General features: G+C 42.0%; 3 protein-coding genes and 1 long non-coding RNA gene across 11 annotated transcripts in view; 2 read left to right on the top strand and 2 right to left on the bottom strand.

The window, feature by feature from the left end:
• Positions 1-1,486, bottom strand: part of DIP2 (disco-interacting protein 2) — a 32,707-nt gene extending 31,221 nt beyond the window's left edge. For both annotated transcript variants that reach the window (XM_022807818.2, XM_022807816.2), the window contains exon 1: positions 116-1,486. In XM_022807818.2, the coding sequence (XP_022663553.1) occupies positions 116-209 (94 nt within the window). In that variant the 5' untranslated portion in view covers positions 210-1,486. The remainder of the gene's footprint in view (positions 1-115) is intronic.
• Positions 1,487-1,658: 172 nt separating this feature from the next.
• LOC147755218 (uncharacterized) lies at positions 1,659-4,727 on the top strand. Its single transcript, XR_015329233.1, has 2 exons — positions 1,659-2,069; positions 2,665-4,727. It is a non-coding gene; the product is annotated as an uncharacterized LOC147755218 (long non-coding RNA).
• LOC111252070 (uncharacterized) lies at positions 2,773-12,618 on the bottom strand. 5 transcript variants are annotated; one of them, XM_086991187.1, is made up of 11 exons: positions 11,034-11,582; positions 10,056-10,197; positions 9,136-9,424; positions 8,258-8,432; positions 7,210-7,313; positions 6,671-6,825; positions 5,178-5,371; positions 4,543-4,726; positions 4,045-4,256; positions 3,702-3,803; positions 2,773-3,438 (listed from the first exon to the last, which is right to left on the bottom strand). In XM_086991187.1, the coding sequence occupies exons 2-11, from the start codon at positions 10,095-10,097 to the stop codon at positions 3,414-3,416; spliced, it is 1,482 nt and encodes a 493-aa protein (XP_086847313.1). In that variant the 5' UTR covers positions 10,098-10,197; positions 11,034-11,582; the 3' UTR covers positions 2,773-3,413. The 5 variants fall into 5 exon arrangements, with proteins under 5 accessions (XP_086847313.1, XP_086847312.1, XP_022665175.2 ...); XM_086991186.1 differs by lacking the exons at positions 2,773-3,438; positions 11,034-11,582 and adding an exon at positions 12,483-12,618 and having other exon boundaries at positions 3,491-3,803; XM_022809440.2 differs by lacking the exon at positions 2,773-3,438 and having other exon boundaries at positions 3,491-3,803; positions 7,210-7,310.
• Positions 12,588-19,450, top strand: part of Amph (amphiphysin) — a 65,593-nt gene continuing 58,730 nt past the window's right edge. For 2 of the 3 annotated variants that reach the window (XM_022809437.2, XM_022809438.2), the window contains exon 1: positions 12,588-12,722. In XM_022809437.2, coding sequence (XP_022665172.1) covers positions 12,633-12,722 — 90 coding nt within the window. In that variant the 5' untranslated portion in view covers positions 12,588-12,632. The remainder of the gene's footprint in view (positions 12,723-19,450) is intronic. The other variant, XM_086991185.1, reaches the window with a different exon arrangement.

Raw genomic sequence — 19,450 nt, forward strand, 5'->3', positions numbered from 1 at the left:
AATATGTCGTAAATCCAAAAGATATCTATTCCATATTGTTTATCGTTGGCTCATTTTTATAGTGATGATGATAAGCATTTTCTAATCCTCTGATTTCAGTACTTCGCTAACTTACCTTCGGCGAGTTCGAGATCGAGCTCTGACAGCCTTTCTAGGACATCTGGTGGCAGATCCAGGTGGGACAAATCTTCCGGAATAACACTGCTCATCTTGATCTCACTCGAGACACCACTAGCACTACCACCAAAACTGCGGTGAAGAGCAGCAGCTGCACTGACAGCGGCTTTGTGTGCGACAGTTGTAGGAGTCGTTCATAAGACACCGACCCGTAGCCACGAGATCTACACACACACACACTTAGGTGCGCACACCAAGCCAATCGGTCTGTCAGCTAGCCAGCACAAATTTAGTGATGATATCACTATATAATGTTGCAGTCGTTCTAAAAATATCCGCAAAGGCATCAAGATATTTGATGAAAATTGTAGGTATATTTAGGTTCTTTTACCATGGGCGACGTTTCCATTCAATACCACTTTGCATGAGTTAGGGTTTGGGTAGGCGGGTGCTTCAAAGGTAAAGTGGACATACTGCTACAACCGCTCCTGCTATCGATAGATAATGCAGATCAGCAGTAGTAGTAAGTAACGTTGCACCGAACGTTGGATGATGGCCTATTGTTTAGGACATCGGGGCCTTTCTAGCGGCCCAGGCCGCCCTACATGGCATACTGCAAATAAGGGCACTTCGCGCTCCGAGCATCGACCCGACACAAACGGGATATTTGGTTAATCGTGCTCGACCGATCACCTCACACACGAAAACGACAATACGAACAATGAAAAGCCTACGACTACTACTTCCACCACAAGCAGCAGCAGCGGCAGCAAAACCACCGCGATGACAGTGAATCCTAATGAAGATGATGTTAAAATCAAACTGGCCGCCGCACAAGCAACAACTAGTTCATACTCTTTTTCCATGCGCTGCCAGATGATGGGTACGTCTATATGAACAGTCATCCAGACAAGCAGTCGTGCTGGCAGAATTAGTAATATAAACAGTTGATCTTTTTTCACAAAACACGTTAGTGGACTCTTAAATTTTGCACAGCAAACTCGTACACTACTACAGAGACACGGCAGGGTCCGTCAAAACAGTGTATGGATGCAGGAGGCGCTACCACCTACCGGGGATCAGCAGTAACTCCCTCGGCATTGTAACGTTCTGCTATACATGCACACTCAGTTTGTCGCCGATGTGTCTGTCTGCCCGCTTGTCTGGTAGTCTAGCGCCGGCCAGGCAGCCAGCCCCCGTCTTTTGTTGCTCTCTCTGCGTGTACAGTCGATCTCGTCTGTCCGTCAGTCAGTTATTTCTCCCTGTGACACCAACTATGCGGGCGGCGAAGGCAGCTAAGTGCTGCAGCCCTGGTTGTTACGACGGAACTGTCTGACAACTGGTTCGCTTGCGCTCGCTTGGCCGTGTACCTACCGCCCGCCGCCGAGACTCTACCGAGCTGTTATGGGACGGCTCTGCTCCTAGTGCAGGCACTACGAAATTACTGCGGATACTGCTCTGCGTAAGCGTGTGTCTGGTATTGTGGGGAAGAGCCGTTGCGGTCGGCAACCAGCAGCGGACGGATGCAGCATCTTAAGCGCCTTTGGCAGCAGCCTTGTGCATATGAGTGTCGTCTGCCGCTAATTTCACTTCCGTTTCAACAAGGAATAAACAACACAAACACAGTTTAAGAAAAACAACACACTCTGCGGTGCAGTGCTCAACCTGGTCAAAAATCTGGCAAATACCTTTTCCGCGCTAAGTTTAAATACAGTGGTGCCGTGCTAAAGAGCGGCTAAAACACAGATGACGATTAAGCTATCTCGTAGATAGTACTTAATAAAGACTAAAGGTGACTTTTCTATCTTATTTATTTAAACGAGCTTATAGTTTGGCGGCAACATATGTGTAAACAATGTCCTTTCCCTGTCTCACTTCGCTTACTGACAACGATTTTCCAGCCTGAAGGTTACAACAGGATCAATTTACCACATGTTCTCCCTAATTAATTGGTGAGTTGACGAGCCAGGCTGAAGCTCTAATCGTGACTGAATACATAATATTGGTTGGGTGCTATCGTAATTTCGAACAAGTAAAACTCAATGTTATGTCAGCTTATTTATATTTTCGTCTAGGCTACCATAGTGTACTTTTGTTAGCATAGACATCATAAAATTAATTAATGATAAGTTTTTATCTACGCGTATCTTACAAACGTTCAGACACTTGTAGGTCGTGCCGAAGTTCGATCTAACTACCTTTTGAAGGAAAAAACCTTATTACTTCTCCACGTAACTATCGAGGAACTTCAATCCTGGTCTTTGGAAAATCAACATATTATTTCGTTATTTCCTATAATTTCTGAGGGCAGAAAACAAAATTAGAAGAGCGTTTTCAGAAACTATTGACTAGCTGTCAACCTGACCTGTGACCATGACCGATATATTTCTCTAACGTCTATCTCCTTGAGATACCGCTGTTATTCACCATCAAACGCGTTTCCCTTTGAATACGCGTATTGTCACAAATAGCACAAGTCAAAGCTTTAACTTATGTCTATTTGTTTTCCTCTGCCTCATTATGCCCTTTCACTGAGTTGATTTTCAGTTTCGCCTCTACACGAAGTGTATCTGTTATGGCGTCACAAAGATGCTAAATGAAGCACATCTAGTTAGTTACTCGACAGTAAACCACGTTATTGACGACCATTTAATATTTGACGAAAATCGCTTTTTATTTACTATTCAAATATTTCATTACGTCTCACTCATGTCCTTGTGTACAGGTGACGCCAAATAAATCGTGGAATGATAATAAATAGTTTTACGTTACTTAACGATATTTTTATAATTCATATAATAGTCGATACAAGTATAAATTCCTAGGTTGTCCAGTACGAGGCTTTGCATAAACATAATGTACTAACCTACTAATATTAATACGCACTCTGGACAACACTGCTGTCCAGAGCAGTTTACAATAACAGAACGTTTAAATTGGCTTTCAATGTCGGCGGACGAAACGCGCTTGTGCCATTTCGAAAGTTAAAACCCGAATGTCAATGTATCAAGTTTGGAATCACTTCAATTTTATATGAGTGAACAGATTAGGAAAACAAGAGGAGTACACTGTTTTGCGAAAGATTTATACAAAAGTGTAATCAGTTGATCCAGTTCTTCCTGCATTCAAAACATTCGACTTCATTTAAGAGCAGCTAGGATTAGCGTTCAGAGTCTAACTCAAATGTGTATAGCGGACTTCTTTGGCGTGGTTAGACACGCACCAAAATGCTATAGACAATACGTGGTCGTTGCTGCAGTTTTCTAGTATTAGCGGTCTAAATCACACGGCATTTGTCAGGATGTTACGATCGCCTCACCGCTTATTTATGTTCGTTATGGCACATATCAGTACATGGAAAATAACATAGATCTCATATTATAAATATACATATATTTCACATATACATCACTTAAAAAAGAATACACATTTGTTGATTCATATGGGGTTCATTTAGTTGTCAATAAGATTTCGGTAAGGTATTTTTTCCTATGCATAGGCACATAGTTTGTACCAATGCATGTTCGTTATGAGCTCAGATACGAATAGAAAGTCCCACAGAAGCGCTGTCGTGCTTAACATACCCAGCAGCAAGAGCTTCCTCATAAGTGAGAAGACAGGAAAACCGCAGATATTTCGTCGTTTTCGTTGTCTCAACCTGCATTTGGCGGAACACCAATTTACCTCTGTAAGAAATGGGAAATACAGATAATATTGTCGAACTGTTTACTACAGTAAACAGAAAAATCTGGTTGGTCAAATGTAAGCTGATAGACAGTGATTGAATACATGCGATATGGTTGACTCGTACGGAGAAATGGAGCGTGTTACAGTTTATAACCTAACAAAAGTATTCGGTTTCTTGCCCTAACTCGTTATTATAGAGTAAGTTATATTAACATAACTGACATTCGTGAGGAAGCGTACTTATGCACTCTGATGTTTTCTTTCCACGTTCCCGCATGGTCTGACAGAAAATCGTAGCTTCTTCTTCTTTCGGGATCTGGGTGCTCTAGGGCTAGCCGAAGAACTTCGCCGACGGGCCAGTCATTGTCATCATTTTTGTTAATTATGGCGCTTACCCACAGATTTACTTCATTGCCATCAGGACTTAACGAACCACCAAAACCGAGCTTTACCTAATTAGAAAAAAATGATTGGCACGGATAATCGGTACACGGCAACAATTATAACCTAAATAACACCGTTCTTTTTTGCACGATGCATCTGAACCAAATTTACCTATTAGATGAAAAAAATTGTTGAACGACAACACCGCAAACTATACTCGTGAATGTTACCGAGATTAAGCAAGTACGGCTAACAAAGGATCGTAATGGAGTCGAGAACTGTTAATACAACAATAGCTATAAGAACAAATCATTTAAACATCACCTATTTATAAACATTCCTTGAAATACTTGCTTTGTACTGTTCCATACGTATCGGTTTGGATATGAGCATGTCTCGTTTGTTGAAGCGGGCCTTGGCTATAAGCTCATCGATTCCCGAAAACGAAAATGCAATGCCTCGAGGACCACTAGCTAAGGATTGTGCAGCGATGCCTTCGTTTTCACGAACTACAGAGAAGTCCCTGTTGACAGAGTACCTATAACAAGGCACAATACATTCGAAACACTGGATTCTAACTGCGTTAGGACTTGTTTTGATGGTTATACTTCATTCCATATAGTTTATTCAATATGGTGTGATTTACCACCCTTTTGTTTCGATTAGGAAAACGAGAAAAACTCCTTTCTTTTTATAAATCGAACCAAACATCGAAACTCACTAGGACATACTCGGAAATATTAAATTATCATATCCACTGAGGCACAGGCGGCAATTAGGATTAAACCTAACTTATTAGTATGGCTTTAAAACAAACACTTACGTATTGGTCAGCCTATTCTCCAGAGTCATCTTACGGTCATGCCATACAGCGTAAATAGATCTTGATCTTTCGTGAGAGTTCGTGATTTCGTGAAATTAGATAATTAAAATATACACATGCGTATAAAATCAACGAAAATGAGTAACAATAATCGATGGCTACTAACCAATGAACAATGAAAGCGGTAATCATGGCAGTTAAAGCTATTTCGAAGAAACCATTTCGGAATAGTTCTGCCTTCGCTTTATAACCTCCTTCAGCAGTTTTCTGAGTCCCTTCATGATTTTCTCGGCCGTTCGTTCGTTGCCAGTTTTCGAGTTTTTTAGTAACTGCATTGAGCCGTTCCGTCACGTCATCCATCTTATCGTACCAACAATTCAACAAGAACATTTTTTTACACTTAAGTAACTTTAGGTATGACTGTTGCTTTTCTATAAACGTTAATCATACGTAAGGCTTTAAATGTTACACTGATGCCGATTTGCAAAATATCAATGTGGAATTAAGAAAAAAAATCGAAATGTAACGTTTCCTAACTTCGTTGAGTTTTACGATTACTACGGAAAATGAGAACGTGACCGAAGGACAGTCTCTTCCTTAATACGTATCGATAGAAAAACCTTCAAATGTTGCTTATCTGTTATAGGGTTGCGTAACTTTCCGAGCACTCTGAAACAGTATATTGATACTTCTCGTTGGATAGCTATCTGCTTTATTCAGTAAAACCTTTAAGAGATTTAGAATAAAACTCGAATTTTTCTCTGACTGCATGTTAAATCTACGACTGGACTGAGTCATATAACAAAGTTAAAGGAAAGGTGCTCTTCTTCTTAAAAAACGGCCGTGATTATAGCTAGAGAAGAGAATATTTATCATTTACTGCCAAGTTAAGCAAGTGAAAGCTCATCATTCGTATATGAATAGTCCGCACATTGTTACGAAGTTGAGTTTTAAATAGCTCAAGTACTGGCATATTCACGGGTTGCATTCTGCTCGAGACTGTACACACTGTTGTCTAGCGTCAATTTAGCCGTGGTGAACTCTATGAATTGTCGCGTTTATGCATTATTTAGGTATAAATCATTATCCGTGGTAAATTCCGATCAATGTTTGCAATTATACTTAATATGCATATGTCGTCAATAATATTTTGCGGAAACGATGCCGTATACCAATAAGGTTGTCAAAGCAACCGCATGTGACACTTTGATGACAACAACGATTTGTTGGACAACGTGTGCGAACATACGATGCTTCCATGTAACTTAACGTATATAAGCACTACTAATAAGTTGAGGGTTTGTTCTTTAGGGTCACTTTGTTTATTCTTTTTCAATTTCTTTGCGGAATTACCGTCAACGTCATTCGATTTCATTCATGTATGTTCGAAATGCAATGATTCAGATAGCCCTCAAGGTAGCCATCTATTATAATTCAAGTTTGCCTTTGAAAATGTAGGGTTGACAAGGGCGAAACTGTGGTAAGAGAAGAGCTAGATATTTTACTTTTTTGTTTGAATCAAAAATTGTTGGCGAACTGCCACAAAATACCTGTTTTCTGACATATATATGTGAAAGTGAAAAAAAAAAAAATAATGCATACCTCAAGAAACAGATTAAACGAATAAATAACCGCTAGTTGATTTTGCTATATTCTAACCTGTTTTGATAGCCCAATGAGTGTAAGTTGTCGCTTAGAATTCGCAGCGTTTTCCATAGATGAGGCGACCGATAATTCAAGACTTTCGGAATCGTAACCTGACAGCAGTCGAAATTTGCAATGCTCCCTATGAGGTGCCAATTCAACACTCGAACCTAATTTTGCCAATTTAAATAACAGCAAAAATTTACTAAGTGAGTAAAACAGTAACTTCGGCATGTAACGCCAAGATAGATAGATTATTTAAGAAAAAAAGTTTTCTGTGCGGGGGATAGGTGTATGATTTTTCTTATGCTGTGATAAATATCCTGTCTTCCGTACTATGAAGAGAAATTAGTTAGCACAAGATAGACAAGGAAGGTCAAAAGCGTATATGAAGTCCCGTTATACAAAATGTATGTGTGTATTTTCTTCAGAGGAAACTTCAACCTCTGAGGACCAATAATGTTGTGGAGATGACTTATCAGTTTAAAATAGTTGAGGGGTACTTTTCTGTTATCGATACTACCCGAAATGTAGAATAACTGAATCCAGCTCACCTATGAAGTCGCATCCATCATTTATACAAAACAGGTTTTCTTTCGCTCTTTCAATTTCTTTGCCATCATCCTTGTCCAGACCTTGTAGGGTCTCGGCATCACTACTGCAAAAAATACGATATCGTGGAAAATGAATATGATAACTCATTTCAGCAGTGAGCTGTAGAAAAGCAAAAAATTAAGGTAGTTTACGTATATGAGTTCTATATTTAAATTACAGTGGCGGAGATGGCTCGTCATATAAATCTTATATTCGGTAAGGAATCTACTACTGGTATCTGTGTAAGCCGCTGGTTTTAGAAATTTCGGAAATTACATTTTGACCTCGAAAATAAGTCTCGTAGAAGACTCCCTGTGGAAGTAAGCAACGAAATGTTGAGAGCCGTAATGGAAGCCAATCCATTTTAAAGTGCATGGGTGTTAGTAATTATGTTTAGTGTATGTAAAGCTAACACACGTATTTGCTTCAATCAGATAAGGTAACAATAAGGATTGCTTCTCTTTGTTATCAGCTTATAACAGCAATCCATATTTACACTTGCAATGAAAGTGTATCCTTTACAATGCACGCAGATGATCACATCAATGAACGGATAAAATTGAACTTGGACATCAAAGCAAATGCAAAGGCGTATTAGCCTTTGATATCTGTTTGGTTATCCACTGCAGCTTCATGAGTACTCATTTATCAGATAGGGCTAAGTGCACTTGTGGATAATAAACAGGTTTCGTATTAAGTAACCAAATTCAGTGAGCTAAGCTAAACCACCCTTATTACTCAAGTGCATCCAGTCACGCACCACAAGGATTACAGTGACAAAATCCTTCGAGTAATAATAGGACGCTTTCCGTCATTTACTGTACATTGCTGCAACAGATTACCACTTTTTTCAAAACCTTTATGGCTACTTAATAGAAAAATCGTTGAAACTTCAATTTAACCTCAGAGTTGTTCTTTTTAAATTTTAGAGACTCTCGTACCCCAGCCTTACACAGAAGCGAAATAAACAAGTTATTATCCAAATAATAACATATAATCAGCACCTACCTGGCTGCCGAAATAACTCGCATGTTCGATCTGTTTAGCTCTGCAGCATTTAAAATACAGAGATAGCATTTCTCGACGGTTGACTGAGCACCACGAAAACAAGCTCCACAGATCTGATGACCACATGATAGTTTGCCTACCTGCAATGCATTCAAAAGTATTGTCCCGCACATGTCTGCCTCAAATTAATAAAAACATCAAAAATACCGTTACGTAAAATGAAACTTATGAAGCACACTGTAAAAAACTGATGTAATGCACTTGGAAAGTTATCCAAGCCTGTGGAAGAAAAACAAAGCAATTCTTTATATATTATTTATTTTTTATTCTGTAAATTGATACTCAGATAATGGCGCGTATTTTCTATGACAAAAAAGACGGAAGACAGTCCAGTTGAATGAGGCTCAGAACACATCAAACTTCGGTTAAAATCGCAATGGTCCTTAAAAGCTTTAGTCATATTGTGGTGTTCCTTTGGATTGTTTCCCTACCTTTTTTGTCCTAAAATGAACGTCACTGCTTGACTGAGTATGTTTTTTGCTTCCAGAACTTCCTCCCGTAGGTGATATTTTCAGTGGCGGACTTTGAAATTGAATAACTTTGAACTAGTTGGGTTCGAATAACGATTTGTCAATACGCATTAGAAGTATTCTCTTTAATGTGGTACACTTGTCCCAGCGCTCTGGCAGTTTTTGGAAAGCCATATAGCGCTCGGTTGAGTTCTCATATGTAATTTTTTTCTATCTATGGCTTCCCGAAGGAAATCTATCGCGGAATAATATTTCCTATGAGTTACCCTTTTGAATACATGGAAAGGTCTGCAAGCACACAAACTTAGATGGGGAAAATGGGTGAGTTGAAGCGAACATTGGATATACCTTTGCTCAATCCAGAAAGTAACTGAAGCGTGGCGACGAGGTCTGACGTTGTAACCAGATTGCGTGCTTTCGACTGGCGTGCCAACTGTCCATGAACCTCTTGAAAAGCCCGAGATAGCAGGCTGTGTTTATTTTCGGCTAGTACATAGTTGTGGTTGCCCCTGATATCCATTGTGACTGTTACCGTAGCTTTATGTCCAAAGTTACTTGAGATCACCACCGAACTTGATTTCTCTCCAAGGCAACTCCGTTCTTTCTTTGGCTGAAGGTAGATTTTGAACGATGCCTCCTGTATGGCGACCATATGTTCCAGCCAGGTTTTGTTAGTTCCACAAGTAGAATACACCATACGCATTTCTAATAAGCCTGGCATCAATTAACACGGTCACTATTTCTTACTTAGTTACCGCATTGTCAGTGATTAGATTATAGTTCTGTAACATGTTGCATGTGAAATGCCAATTTCGGCTCACAAAGCCTTTAGATTCGAAACTTTGCTGTCGTGAAAAGTCTTTTCGATTGAAGCAATGCGTTTTAAGGCTTCGGGCTCCGACATTTGATCACCTCTTCGCTGGTCTTCAACTCTCCAATCTGCGTTCTCGAGACATACTGTACATTCGCTTAAAGCGTTCTTGCCTAAGGCTTTCACTAAACCTACATAAGTTTGTGGCTTTGGCCTTCGAGAAACAAAAACTTGACCATTGAGCGTTGATTTTCGAAACTAAGAGACGTATTTCCTTCTGAAGTTATTTCCCTTAAAGTAAACTCAACTTGTTCACTCACAAGCTTTTAGAAGACCGTCTGCTAACCATACGTAGTTCAAATGTCATTCTATTTCAAAATCCGCTGGATTGGCTTTTAATAGCCTACAGTATATCTATCATTTATTATATACAATACAAATATTTACGATGATTCACCTGTTGGCGTAACTTTTTGCAAAAATGGCACTTGAGTTCCATTTTTTACTTCGATTTGTTATAGGAGCACCGAACTCAATTTTTTTGTCAGTATGGATACCTTCCGAGATAATGATGCGGATTGCGAACAATGTAATAGAACCTGCAAATTGAACAAAGCCATAACGAGTAGTTATCAATAGTAGTAAGCTAGTTTCCTTACTGCTGGTGTGATGAAAAATAATTAACGAAGTGAGTGTACGCTCCGATCATTTGAGACTTAAGAGAGGAATTATCTATGTAGAGGCTATGTTCAGGTAAAAAATGATCGGACAATTGAATAGAAGCTGCACTTACTATCTATTGGTTTCAATACCGTAGAAGAATCTTTTTTCATTGATAGTAATTATATCATAAGACAAGTACCTCCGTAAATAATTGCGAAAAAATATATTTCGGACAATTTCTTGTTTCGTAGCTTTGCTTTTCTAGAGTTTTGTTTATATCTCCATGTACCATTCATATAGCGATTCTAGTTATTATAAAAACTCCATAATTGTATTCAGAATAATATGAATTATGGTAATCCGGTAACATCGGTTTAATACGCAACGACTTTTCATCACAATTGATTATGTAGAATGATAAGGTTATAATCGTGTCGCGCAGTTTGGGAGTAAAATATAGCCGATGTTCATGAATAGCATATTGCTATTAGTTACAGTTTGCGTATAAGCATTTTACAAAAAATCCGCTTTTGCTTAAGCATAGTGACTTGACAAACGGCGTTGGACCCAATTCAGCGTAGGGCAAAGAAAGGATCAGAAACAAGGACAGAAAAAGGCGCTTAGTCATTTTCAATCTTCTGATACTACATCGTATGTGTGCTCACGGCCATTTGTAGCAAAGACCTTTACAGGTACCTACTCTGCCGCACGGCTAAGTTCTAAGCCGGTGGCAGGCGTACCTATTACTAGAAATGCTTGAAAAAAGTCAAACCTCATTCACACAGCAGGTACACTAGTTGATGAATAAAACTTCGTTGTAGACTGCAGTGTTGTAAAGTCTGCCACAACGTATGACGCAATGCGAGGCCTGAATCTGTAAACAACTGCTCAAAGTTTCCTGCATCCGACTGATTAAAGTTACTAGGTGCAAGCGTCGCGTAGTTAACACAGTTAATTCATCTTTAAGAATCCACGATCCTCGTGCAGATTCTTGTTGCTGTGGTGACTATTTGTAATTAATTCGATTCCTATGTAGCTGCTTGCTGCTTCGGTCGACAGCCAATCGCTGTTCACCCATATAGTAAAGAAAGTTCTGGCATGAACAAGACCAGACGCCACATACACAGCTGAGCGCCACTGAAACCTGTTCCGGAATAACACACAACATTCACAATAACTGCACGCCCCTTTCCCCTCGGTGAGAGTGAGGATCCATAAACCTGACCATGGCGTTAGATCGAAGGAGCTCGAGGAACGATGCCTTAAGCTCGACTGCGTTTCGAAGTTGTGCCACCATTACTATGATAGTAATATTGTCGGTGCAAAGCTTGCACCGACAGATGGCGGTAAGTAAACACGTATGGGCTCATCTCATTAACTGTATCAGCTTCGGTGGACAAGAAAGGTAGGAAGTTCACGGATGCTGTCTGGGCAGCGCAAGATCTGAGCAAACTTTTAAAAATTAATTGGGATATGTATCATTGCCAATAAAACATTTCTTTCGTAAAATGCTATCTACGGATGTACTGCTTGCTTATCACAGCACGTACGTCAAATTCAACAAGTTAGTATCATCAAGTTGTGCCAGTTACGCGCCAGAAAATTCAAAGCAGACATTCGTTTTTGAAGAGTCTGGCGAAGCGGAAAGAGGTAGAGTTGCAGCCGACGCCGTCTTTCTCATTGGCAATAGCTCCTGCTCGTCACTTCTGCTACTCAATCGACGTCGCTGGGTGGTATTGTTGACGGCAATAGTGGCTGTAGGCAGCAGAATCTAGGATGGCTCGTGGCTGCCGCGGGCGTTTGCCCTTTCCCCTCGGTGGGGAGGAGCGAGCGTTTGCTCATCAGTGTCGTTCGGTCGGCGGTGGGGTGCGTGCGTGCGTGCGTGCGTGTCGTATGCTATGTGCTGCCACATCATGTGTTGGCAATAGTAGTGGCTGCCGTAGCTGCGACAAAAGAAGCACAACATAACATTGGAAAAATCGTACACGAAAAACAAGAAAAAGTGTAGTTTACTGAGTTTTTTTTTAAATGTATTTGGTTTCCGACTGTTGCTAAAAATCAAGTGCAGAAAGCGACGAGAAAAAGTGTCGAAGAAGGGCGAGGGTGCAATAGGCTATCGCTCTTACAAAATTGTGCTTCCGTCATCTCTACTACATTTACTTCCGAGCGGATACACTGCAGAATTCAGCTGCTCTTCCTGCCGCCTTCCCGGGATACTTACCTCCATCCAGCTGTCTAGTTCATTGATTTCTGTTCAGTGGTAACATTGATTCGGTCGGATTGTTTTCTCGTTCATTTCCATTGTTATTAAGTGTTCGTGTTGCAAGTTTGTGTTCCTCGTTGTTGGCGAACGCCGTATGTAAGAGACGCTATGGCGACGATGACAGCAAATACGGAGAATCCGGCGAACAAAACATTCACTCAGGTCCTGCAAAAGCACGCGGGCCGAGCCAAGGAAAGGGTGAGCGTAACATCCTATAGGTATTACACACTCGTAGGTTAATATTACTGTTACCCTACGACGGTGAGTTATTAGCTTCCTTGCCAAAGCTGTATGGAAAACAACCGAATCTCCGTATAAGGATAGTGAAGGCAACGCGCGTTATCTATACACACGCCGCCGTCAGCAATGTGTATTATCAAGAGAAGTTTGGCTGTACGCAGATAGGGCGGTGTATCGAAAGACCAATCAATCAGCACACGAATACCGGAGTGATTTGTAAACGGCAATGCGTAATCAACAACAGAATGTTGTCCTTTGTATATACGTGATTACTTTCAAATGGGGCTAAACATACCAGATAATACTAATAGGAGATGAAATGAAAGTCGCATGCAGAATTTGCTACGTGATACACACTATCTAAATTGGCTAAAACAAGCACACTCGACTTAACAATGTTACACGATATTATATACGAGACATAAATATATATTAGTGTGCAATAACACTGTATGTTCATCGACGACGGACCCACCTACGGCGTTGTCGCTTCTCGGGAGTTACCATTCGACCGCGATTCGTCCAGCTGATGATAATGGAGGTGGTGGTGGTGGTGGTGATGATGATGGCATAGGACATCGACTCATCGGCCTGCCGTACTCAGCTGATAGGAGGGGATGCAAATAAACGATGCACGTCTACGATTATCGTTCTCGTCGTTGTTGCTGCTTCGTGATTACCACTACGTGATCTTAGTGAGATTTTGGAGTCGTTCTTGATCTGACGGTGGCAAGTGGTGCGGTGCCTTCGAACGAACGTTGTTGTCTGTCGGCAGTAAATGAAACAAATAGTTGCTCCTTCATCTAGTCCAGTCACCTTATCTACTGCCTTATTAGTAAAGCTTTGTTTTTGCTTCGTCTAGCTATCTTCACTAAATCGTTAACTTATACTTCGAGTTTATTTTCCGGTGGCGCCGTTAAGCATCGCCTCAAAATTACCACTATTATTACTATAATACTACTTCTTCTATCATAAGTATTCGAATAGATCGAAAACCGAACAGCTGCCGTGGGAGAAGAGTTCAGCGTATAGTTCCGCTTGACTCAGCAGTGCAAACGGGATACATTGACATATAAGCGCAGCAACAGCAATGGGTATAGACCGCCCCTCCTCCTTCATCCATCCCCGCGCATTTTCATGGTTTTTGAACGAGGCCCGGATAAAATTTATAGCTGGTGACTGTCTGTCTTTGCTGCTAAAAACGTATGTAGGGAACGCCAACATGCGTCGATCGCGGCAGCCCGTGAATGAAACTGTGGTAAATAGTATCGCTAGTTGTAGACGTAGCAGAAGTTGTACCAGCGACGGCAGTTGCCTAACAGCGATACCGGACATAAAACTCAAAACATGTTTTCGTTCTAGCGCCAAGAGAGCTAAAAAATCAACATAGAAGGCAACTGCTGCCCTTGGTTCTACTTCAAAGATGTGTGCACTGTTTCTGCTAGGACAAGTACAGCCTATCAGTCGCGACACCCACTCCACCATTAACGTCTCCTTTATTTGAGGATGGTGCTTAAATTGCTTGGCTATTCCGCTGAGTGCTGCTGGCTATGACGACACACTTAAGAAAACAAGGAGAAGTTACTTGTGTTTATGGGTCTGTTCGCTTTTCTTAAGGCGGCATACTAAACAGCAACTAGTCTGAATCATTAATAAGTGATACGACTACCCACTTTTCAACATTTAGCTAAAAGCGACCCTTATATTAACGAAAATATGGGCCTTGCAGGTTAAACATAGGTTGGCGCCTATGCTTGTTTTAGGCCCGCTATAAAATCAGGGTACGGGAACCTTTCCCTTATTTCTGAAGACAAGACAGTCAAGCTTTTTGGGCTTGTCCTTGGGTTTACCAATGCCCGGCTGTGTCATCTTAATGTAGCGTTCAGTAGCTGTATTGAGTCGAGCACTGGTTCAATGCGTAACGAAGTTGTCCTTAAGCTATGGGTACGGACGCTGGGTTCCCACAAGTCCCAAGTGGTAAAGGCCCAAAAAACCAGTCGCACTGAAGTTAGCCACTAGGGCACTACTGGTGCTTTTATAATGTATACTGACGCTGACTTTGCAAGGCTATCGCAATGATACGTATAAGCCGTACCAGCATCACAGCATTAGCATGAGGTGGACGGGACGCAGCTGCAGATTGTATAGTTGCATTAACTGTGACCCGCCGCTGCTGTTGGTAGTAATGGCGATTAGTACCCGCTCTATTTTCCACCCTGTCGCGTATCTTCCTATGTTACCCAACTAGGAATACCGACTGCAGTGGCTGCCGCTCGAACGCACCGGGGCCAGTGGTGATGATGCCGATGCTCTGCATGTTGTGGCTGCCGTTGGCGTATGGCTTTACGCGCTGCGTTTCTATAACTTGGCAGTACGATAACGATGATAACGTCACTCCCTATCTCTCACGCGCCGGTTATCGTAATAACATTGCTGTGCAAAGTGGTAACTTCGTTGACCACCACGAACAACAGTCGCATTGCGTAGAGTACAATTGTCTCGTGATGACTCGAAAGCGGCTCGCTAGGTCGGGAAGCAGGGAGGAAGAAATGGTTTTTTGCTAAGCAAAAGTAATGCCTTTTGTATTGGTCGAACGTTGGGTGAGTTGGGGTGCCGGAAGTCGGTATTGCATTCAAGTGGGCCTGTTCGTCTGCCTGCATATTAAGAAAGGTGCCTTCTTGCTGTTACTGCTGCAGATAAATAGCAGCGGCCCTGGCTCTCCTCTATCAAGCGGACGCCTTCGAGGCAGCGTTTACCAGCTTTACGCTTATTGCAAGAATGCGACGGTGAATACACTGTCTCCCCGTCACAATGGCTGCGACGGCATATGCAGCGCAGTGTTGTCGGCCAGCCACCATAGCTAATCCCGTAATTTCTTTGCATTACTGCTGCGGCTGCAGCCGAGGCGGCTGTGGCCCTTGGCGACGATTCTCGATCTTCGTTATATTCTGGCGCGCGCTGTTTTTCCTTCTCCAGTGACGACGACGGCGACGACCGGTTGACCCACAATCTACTGATGTACTACAAGCGGTGCTGCTGCCGGTGCTCACTGTTAGCTGGTACTGCAGCTGGCCGTCATGGTGGTGGGTTTCTTTCGAAGGGGCGACAACGGCAATAGTTCAAGCTACGGCCAGTACCCGACAGCTTCTGCTATTGCTATGAAATCGTTTCAGCTGGTTTGCTGCCGATTGGCGCTTGGTCACCAGCCGTTTGAACACTAGCGCGAATGATCAATGAGGCAACTGCCAGCATCACCAGCGCCAGCACAACGACGAAGCGCTGATACTAACGGTACGCTTGCCGCTCTCACTATTTTAGTGTTGGCCGCGGAATAGCCCTAATGGACAACGACGACCACAACGATACGACGCCATCACACACTCAGACAGGCAGACGCTAAGAAGTATAGCCAGTGCACACGGGACGCCTCTGTTGCATCAGCAGAGAGCTCGGTAGTCGCCACAATTCGACCGGTCTCCGAAAAGACCTCATCGGCGTCCCGATAAAAGGGCATTCATTCGTTCGTTGCTTGAAGAATATCACGTTTACCTATCCTATATAGATAAATATAGTGAGAGAAATGTTTTTTTCAACTAAAGTGAATTTCCTTGCCGATTGCTAAGCTAGCGCCTGGACAGCGTGGCAACCAAATTTTAAGAATTGTAATATTTTTGCCATATTAGATTTATGTCGGAGAAGTACTTCGTCTGGCGGAAGCATATAGGTATACCAATACGCGAAATGTTGAAGGGCTTTATTCAGTTCCTTGTTCCTCGTCAAACACAAATACACAATGCTATACACTGGATTTGTATGCTTCGTTGAACGAATAGCTGGTCTATGTAGATTCATAGTTTTTATCAATAATCAGCCAAATGGCAACCAGTCCGTATCAATTAAGAAATCATGCGGTTCGCGTTGCCTCGTAGGACGGCAAGATCACTGTGGGGCTGCCACATTGCGGATGAATGGAGCTACGTATATTTTAAAATGTAGTTGGTTTTGATGATGCGTTAGGGACTATTAAGCCCAGTGCAGGAGGACGGCGCAAAGAAGATGGCGGTATCTTGAGGATGTGAGATTCGAAAGGATAGACATTCTGTCTTCGCATGTACGGTGCTGTTCCTTCATACCCCTCATGTTTTTCGCATTCAATTTTTTTTTGCCTACGTATTCTCTACTTGGGCGCCAAGATACTGCATATGTCAGGCATCGGTGCCCGTGAATAAGCTAATTATTGGATTCATGCGATAAATCTAACGCTATTTTGTCTGGATCGACACATGGCGTCTCCACAATATTTATGGGTAAAATCGCATGACTCGTCGTTTGTTCTATCTAAACAGATTTCCGGCCAAGTTCATATTATCCATATCCGTGCAGGAAAAATGGAGATCTGATTGAGGGATGTTGATCATTCGATTGATCTGTTAATAGAGTAGTGAAATTTAGGTTCTTAACGAGTGAGTGCTTCGGCTAAGCAGAAGCGTAAGCAAATAGCAGTAACATGCCGATGTAAATACGCTCACACAATGTCGATGACGGCAACAACAGTAGCTACTGGCGGTGGTAAAACAGTAATAGGATTTCTGCTGTGATCGGTACCAGTAGAAGATAGCTCTTATTGCAAACACGGTCTAACTGGTTGTCTCTCGAAAAATGTCCGAATCCAATGCGGGAATCTAAATGCAAATCTATTTAGTGCTATATAGTGAGACCTATGCTCTAGCATCGGTCGCGTCAACAACCGGAACGAAAGCAGCGCTCACAACAATGGCAGTCGCCGCCGCCGCCGCCGCCGCTGTTATAAATGGGAGAGGAACGCCACTTAGCAGGTGCACATAAATAAATATATAGCGATGATGAGTGGGAGCAGAAGGGGACATTTTATTGTTGGCGTCCTTACTACTGTATCGAACGAAGTTTGATGAAGCAGACGAAATAGGCATGTGACGATGTAGAGGAACAATAAGACAAATTCGTACCTCCTGTCTTGATGCCATTTTCGTTGGCCTTTTGCTTTTTCCGCTCCTCTGGTTCATCCTCCCCCTCCTCGCTCCGTTCCCTTTAATTATCATAATAACCATTATTAACGTCGTCATCACCTGCTGCTGTTTACCATTCGTGTTGTGAGCTCTTTTCTCGGAAGGTTGTCCTGTTGTTTCGTCTTGCCAACTTTGTTCTTTTCAGCTATGTAGTAGATACTCTTGTTCATCTTGCTCCTGCTGCTTTTGCTGATACCATTGGGCGCCGCTCCCGTACGTGCACCGACTGACGGGCCAATTACGTTTCCGCATATGCGTATTTCGAATTACGGGGAAAATTGCCGCCAGCAATGAAGGCGGCGGCGGCGGCGACGACGACGATAACATTCTAAATGCATACCATACAGTAGAGTTAGTAAGAGCTATAGCATCGTTGCACGTATTAGCAGGAAATGTCAGCAAAAAGATAGCAGCTTTAGCATTATGGCCTGGCTTGGAATTGTTGACCTGTGTGCGAGTAACTTCTCACGTTGTTGTTGTTGTTGTGGTAGTTTTCAGCGTTTCGAAAGCGCTACTCGCATTGAAATGTGGTAGTCAACGAATGCCAAGGCAAACTGAAGGCATCAAGACAAGGCCAACAATTGTACAGTGTTAAAAATGTCTCGCGCATCTTTACATACAAGCCGGTGGATCATTCGTCCTTCGAGTCCAGAGAGTTTCGATCGCTCCACTCGTGTCCCGAAAGGATGCGCAAAGTGCCTGTGGGGAAAAAAATAGTGCGGATAAATAATAGTCCTCATTTTGTGTCAACGCCTCAGTGTGCATGCGCCCAGTAAGAGATACAGTGCCATCGATAACGAGAGCTACTACGGAAAAGCACAAACAACTGCAAAACGTTAATCAATAGACTGCTGCTTGGAGCAGTTTCATACGTTTACAGGACGCGGTTGTAGCTCAGTAAGTGCGTTAGAATTGAGAGTAGTCAAATGTTGTCGAAGTTGTAGGAGTGACCGCTCGCCGCTGCAGTTCGCGCATCGTTAATACATTTGTTTTCTTACTTGTAATTTCGAGCCTTACTCTTGTTATTATAGCATTGTTGGTTGCCGCTGATCGCTGCGTTATCTATGCTGCGGCGCATGGATTGTGTGCTCTGCTATTGTTTTCATATTGATCTGTAAGAAACGATTTCAGTCTCTAACTTTGAAGCTTCTTCTATATTTAGAAGCTATTTTCTTGCGTTTCAATGGCAGCAGCTTCGTCGCTTCCTGTGAAAACGATGATATCTTTTCTATCCTATAATTTCGGTATGATTTCGTCGAGATCGGCAAGACTGATCTATTCAAAAGCACGTCATTTCTGCCGTCTCTCCTTTGAGCAGAACGGCAATACTTGATAGTTTAAATTACCCGGGTTTTTCCCGTAAACATAAATTTTCCGCCTTCCGTCATTTCCGCCTCAACAACTTTAGGCCTTTCGTCCTACACTTTCGAACATGTTGGATAGTAGTACACAGTAAAAAAAAAAAGGTAGCGAGGTTGAAATCTTTGTTACCGTTGTTGATCTGAGAACAAATAATTTTACTTAATAAAATTAATCTGATCGCCTCTGGAATAACGGCAAGTGATCGAATCAATAATAGAAGACTGGTTAGAAAAGTGAAAAAGCAATTGATTATTGAGCTCCTTAACTTATATTAACAAT

The sequence above is a fragment of the Varroa destructor genome, unplaced genomic scaffold (assembly GCF_002443255.2).
Source record: "Varroa destructor unplaced genomic scaffold, Vdes_3.0 BEIS01000005.1, whole genome shotgun sequence".
In the NCBI taxonomy this organism is placed as follows: domain Eukaryota; kingdom Metazoa; phylum Arthropoda; class Arachnida; order Mesostigmata; family Varroidae; genus Varroa; species Varroa destructor.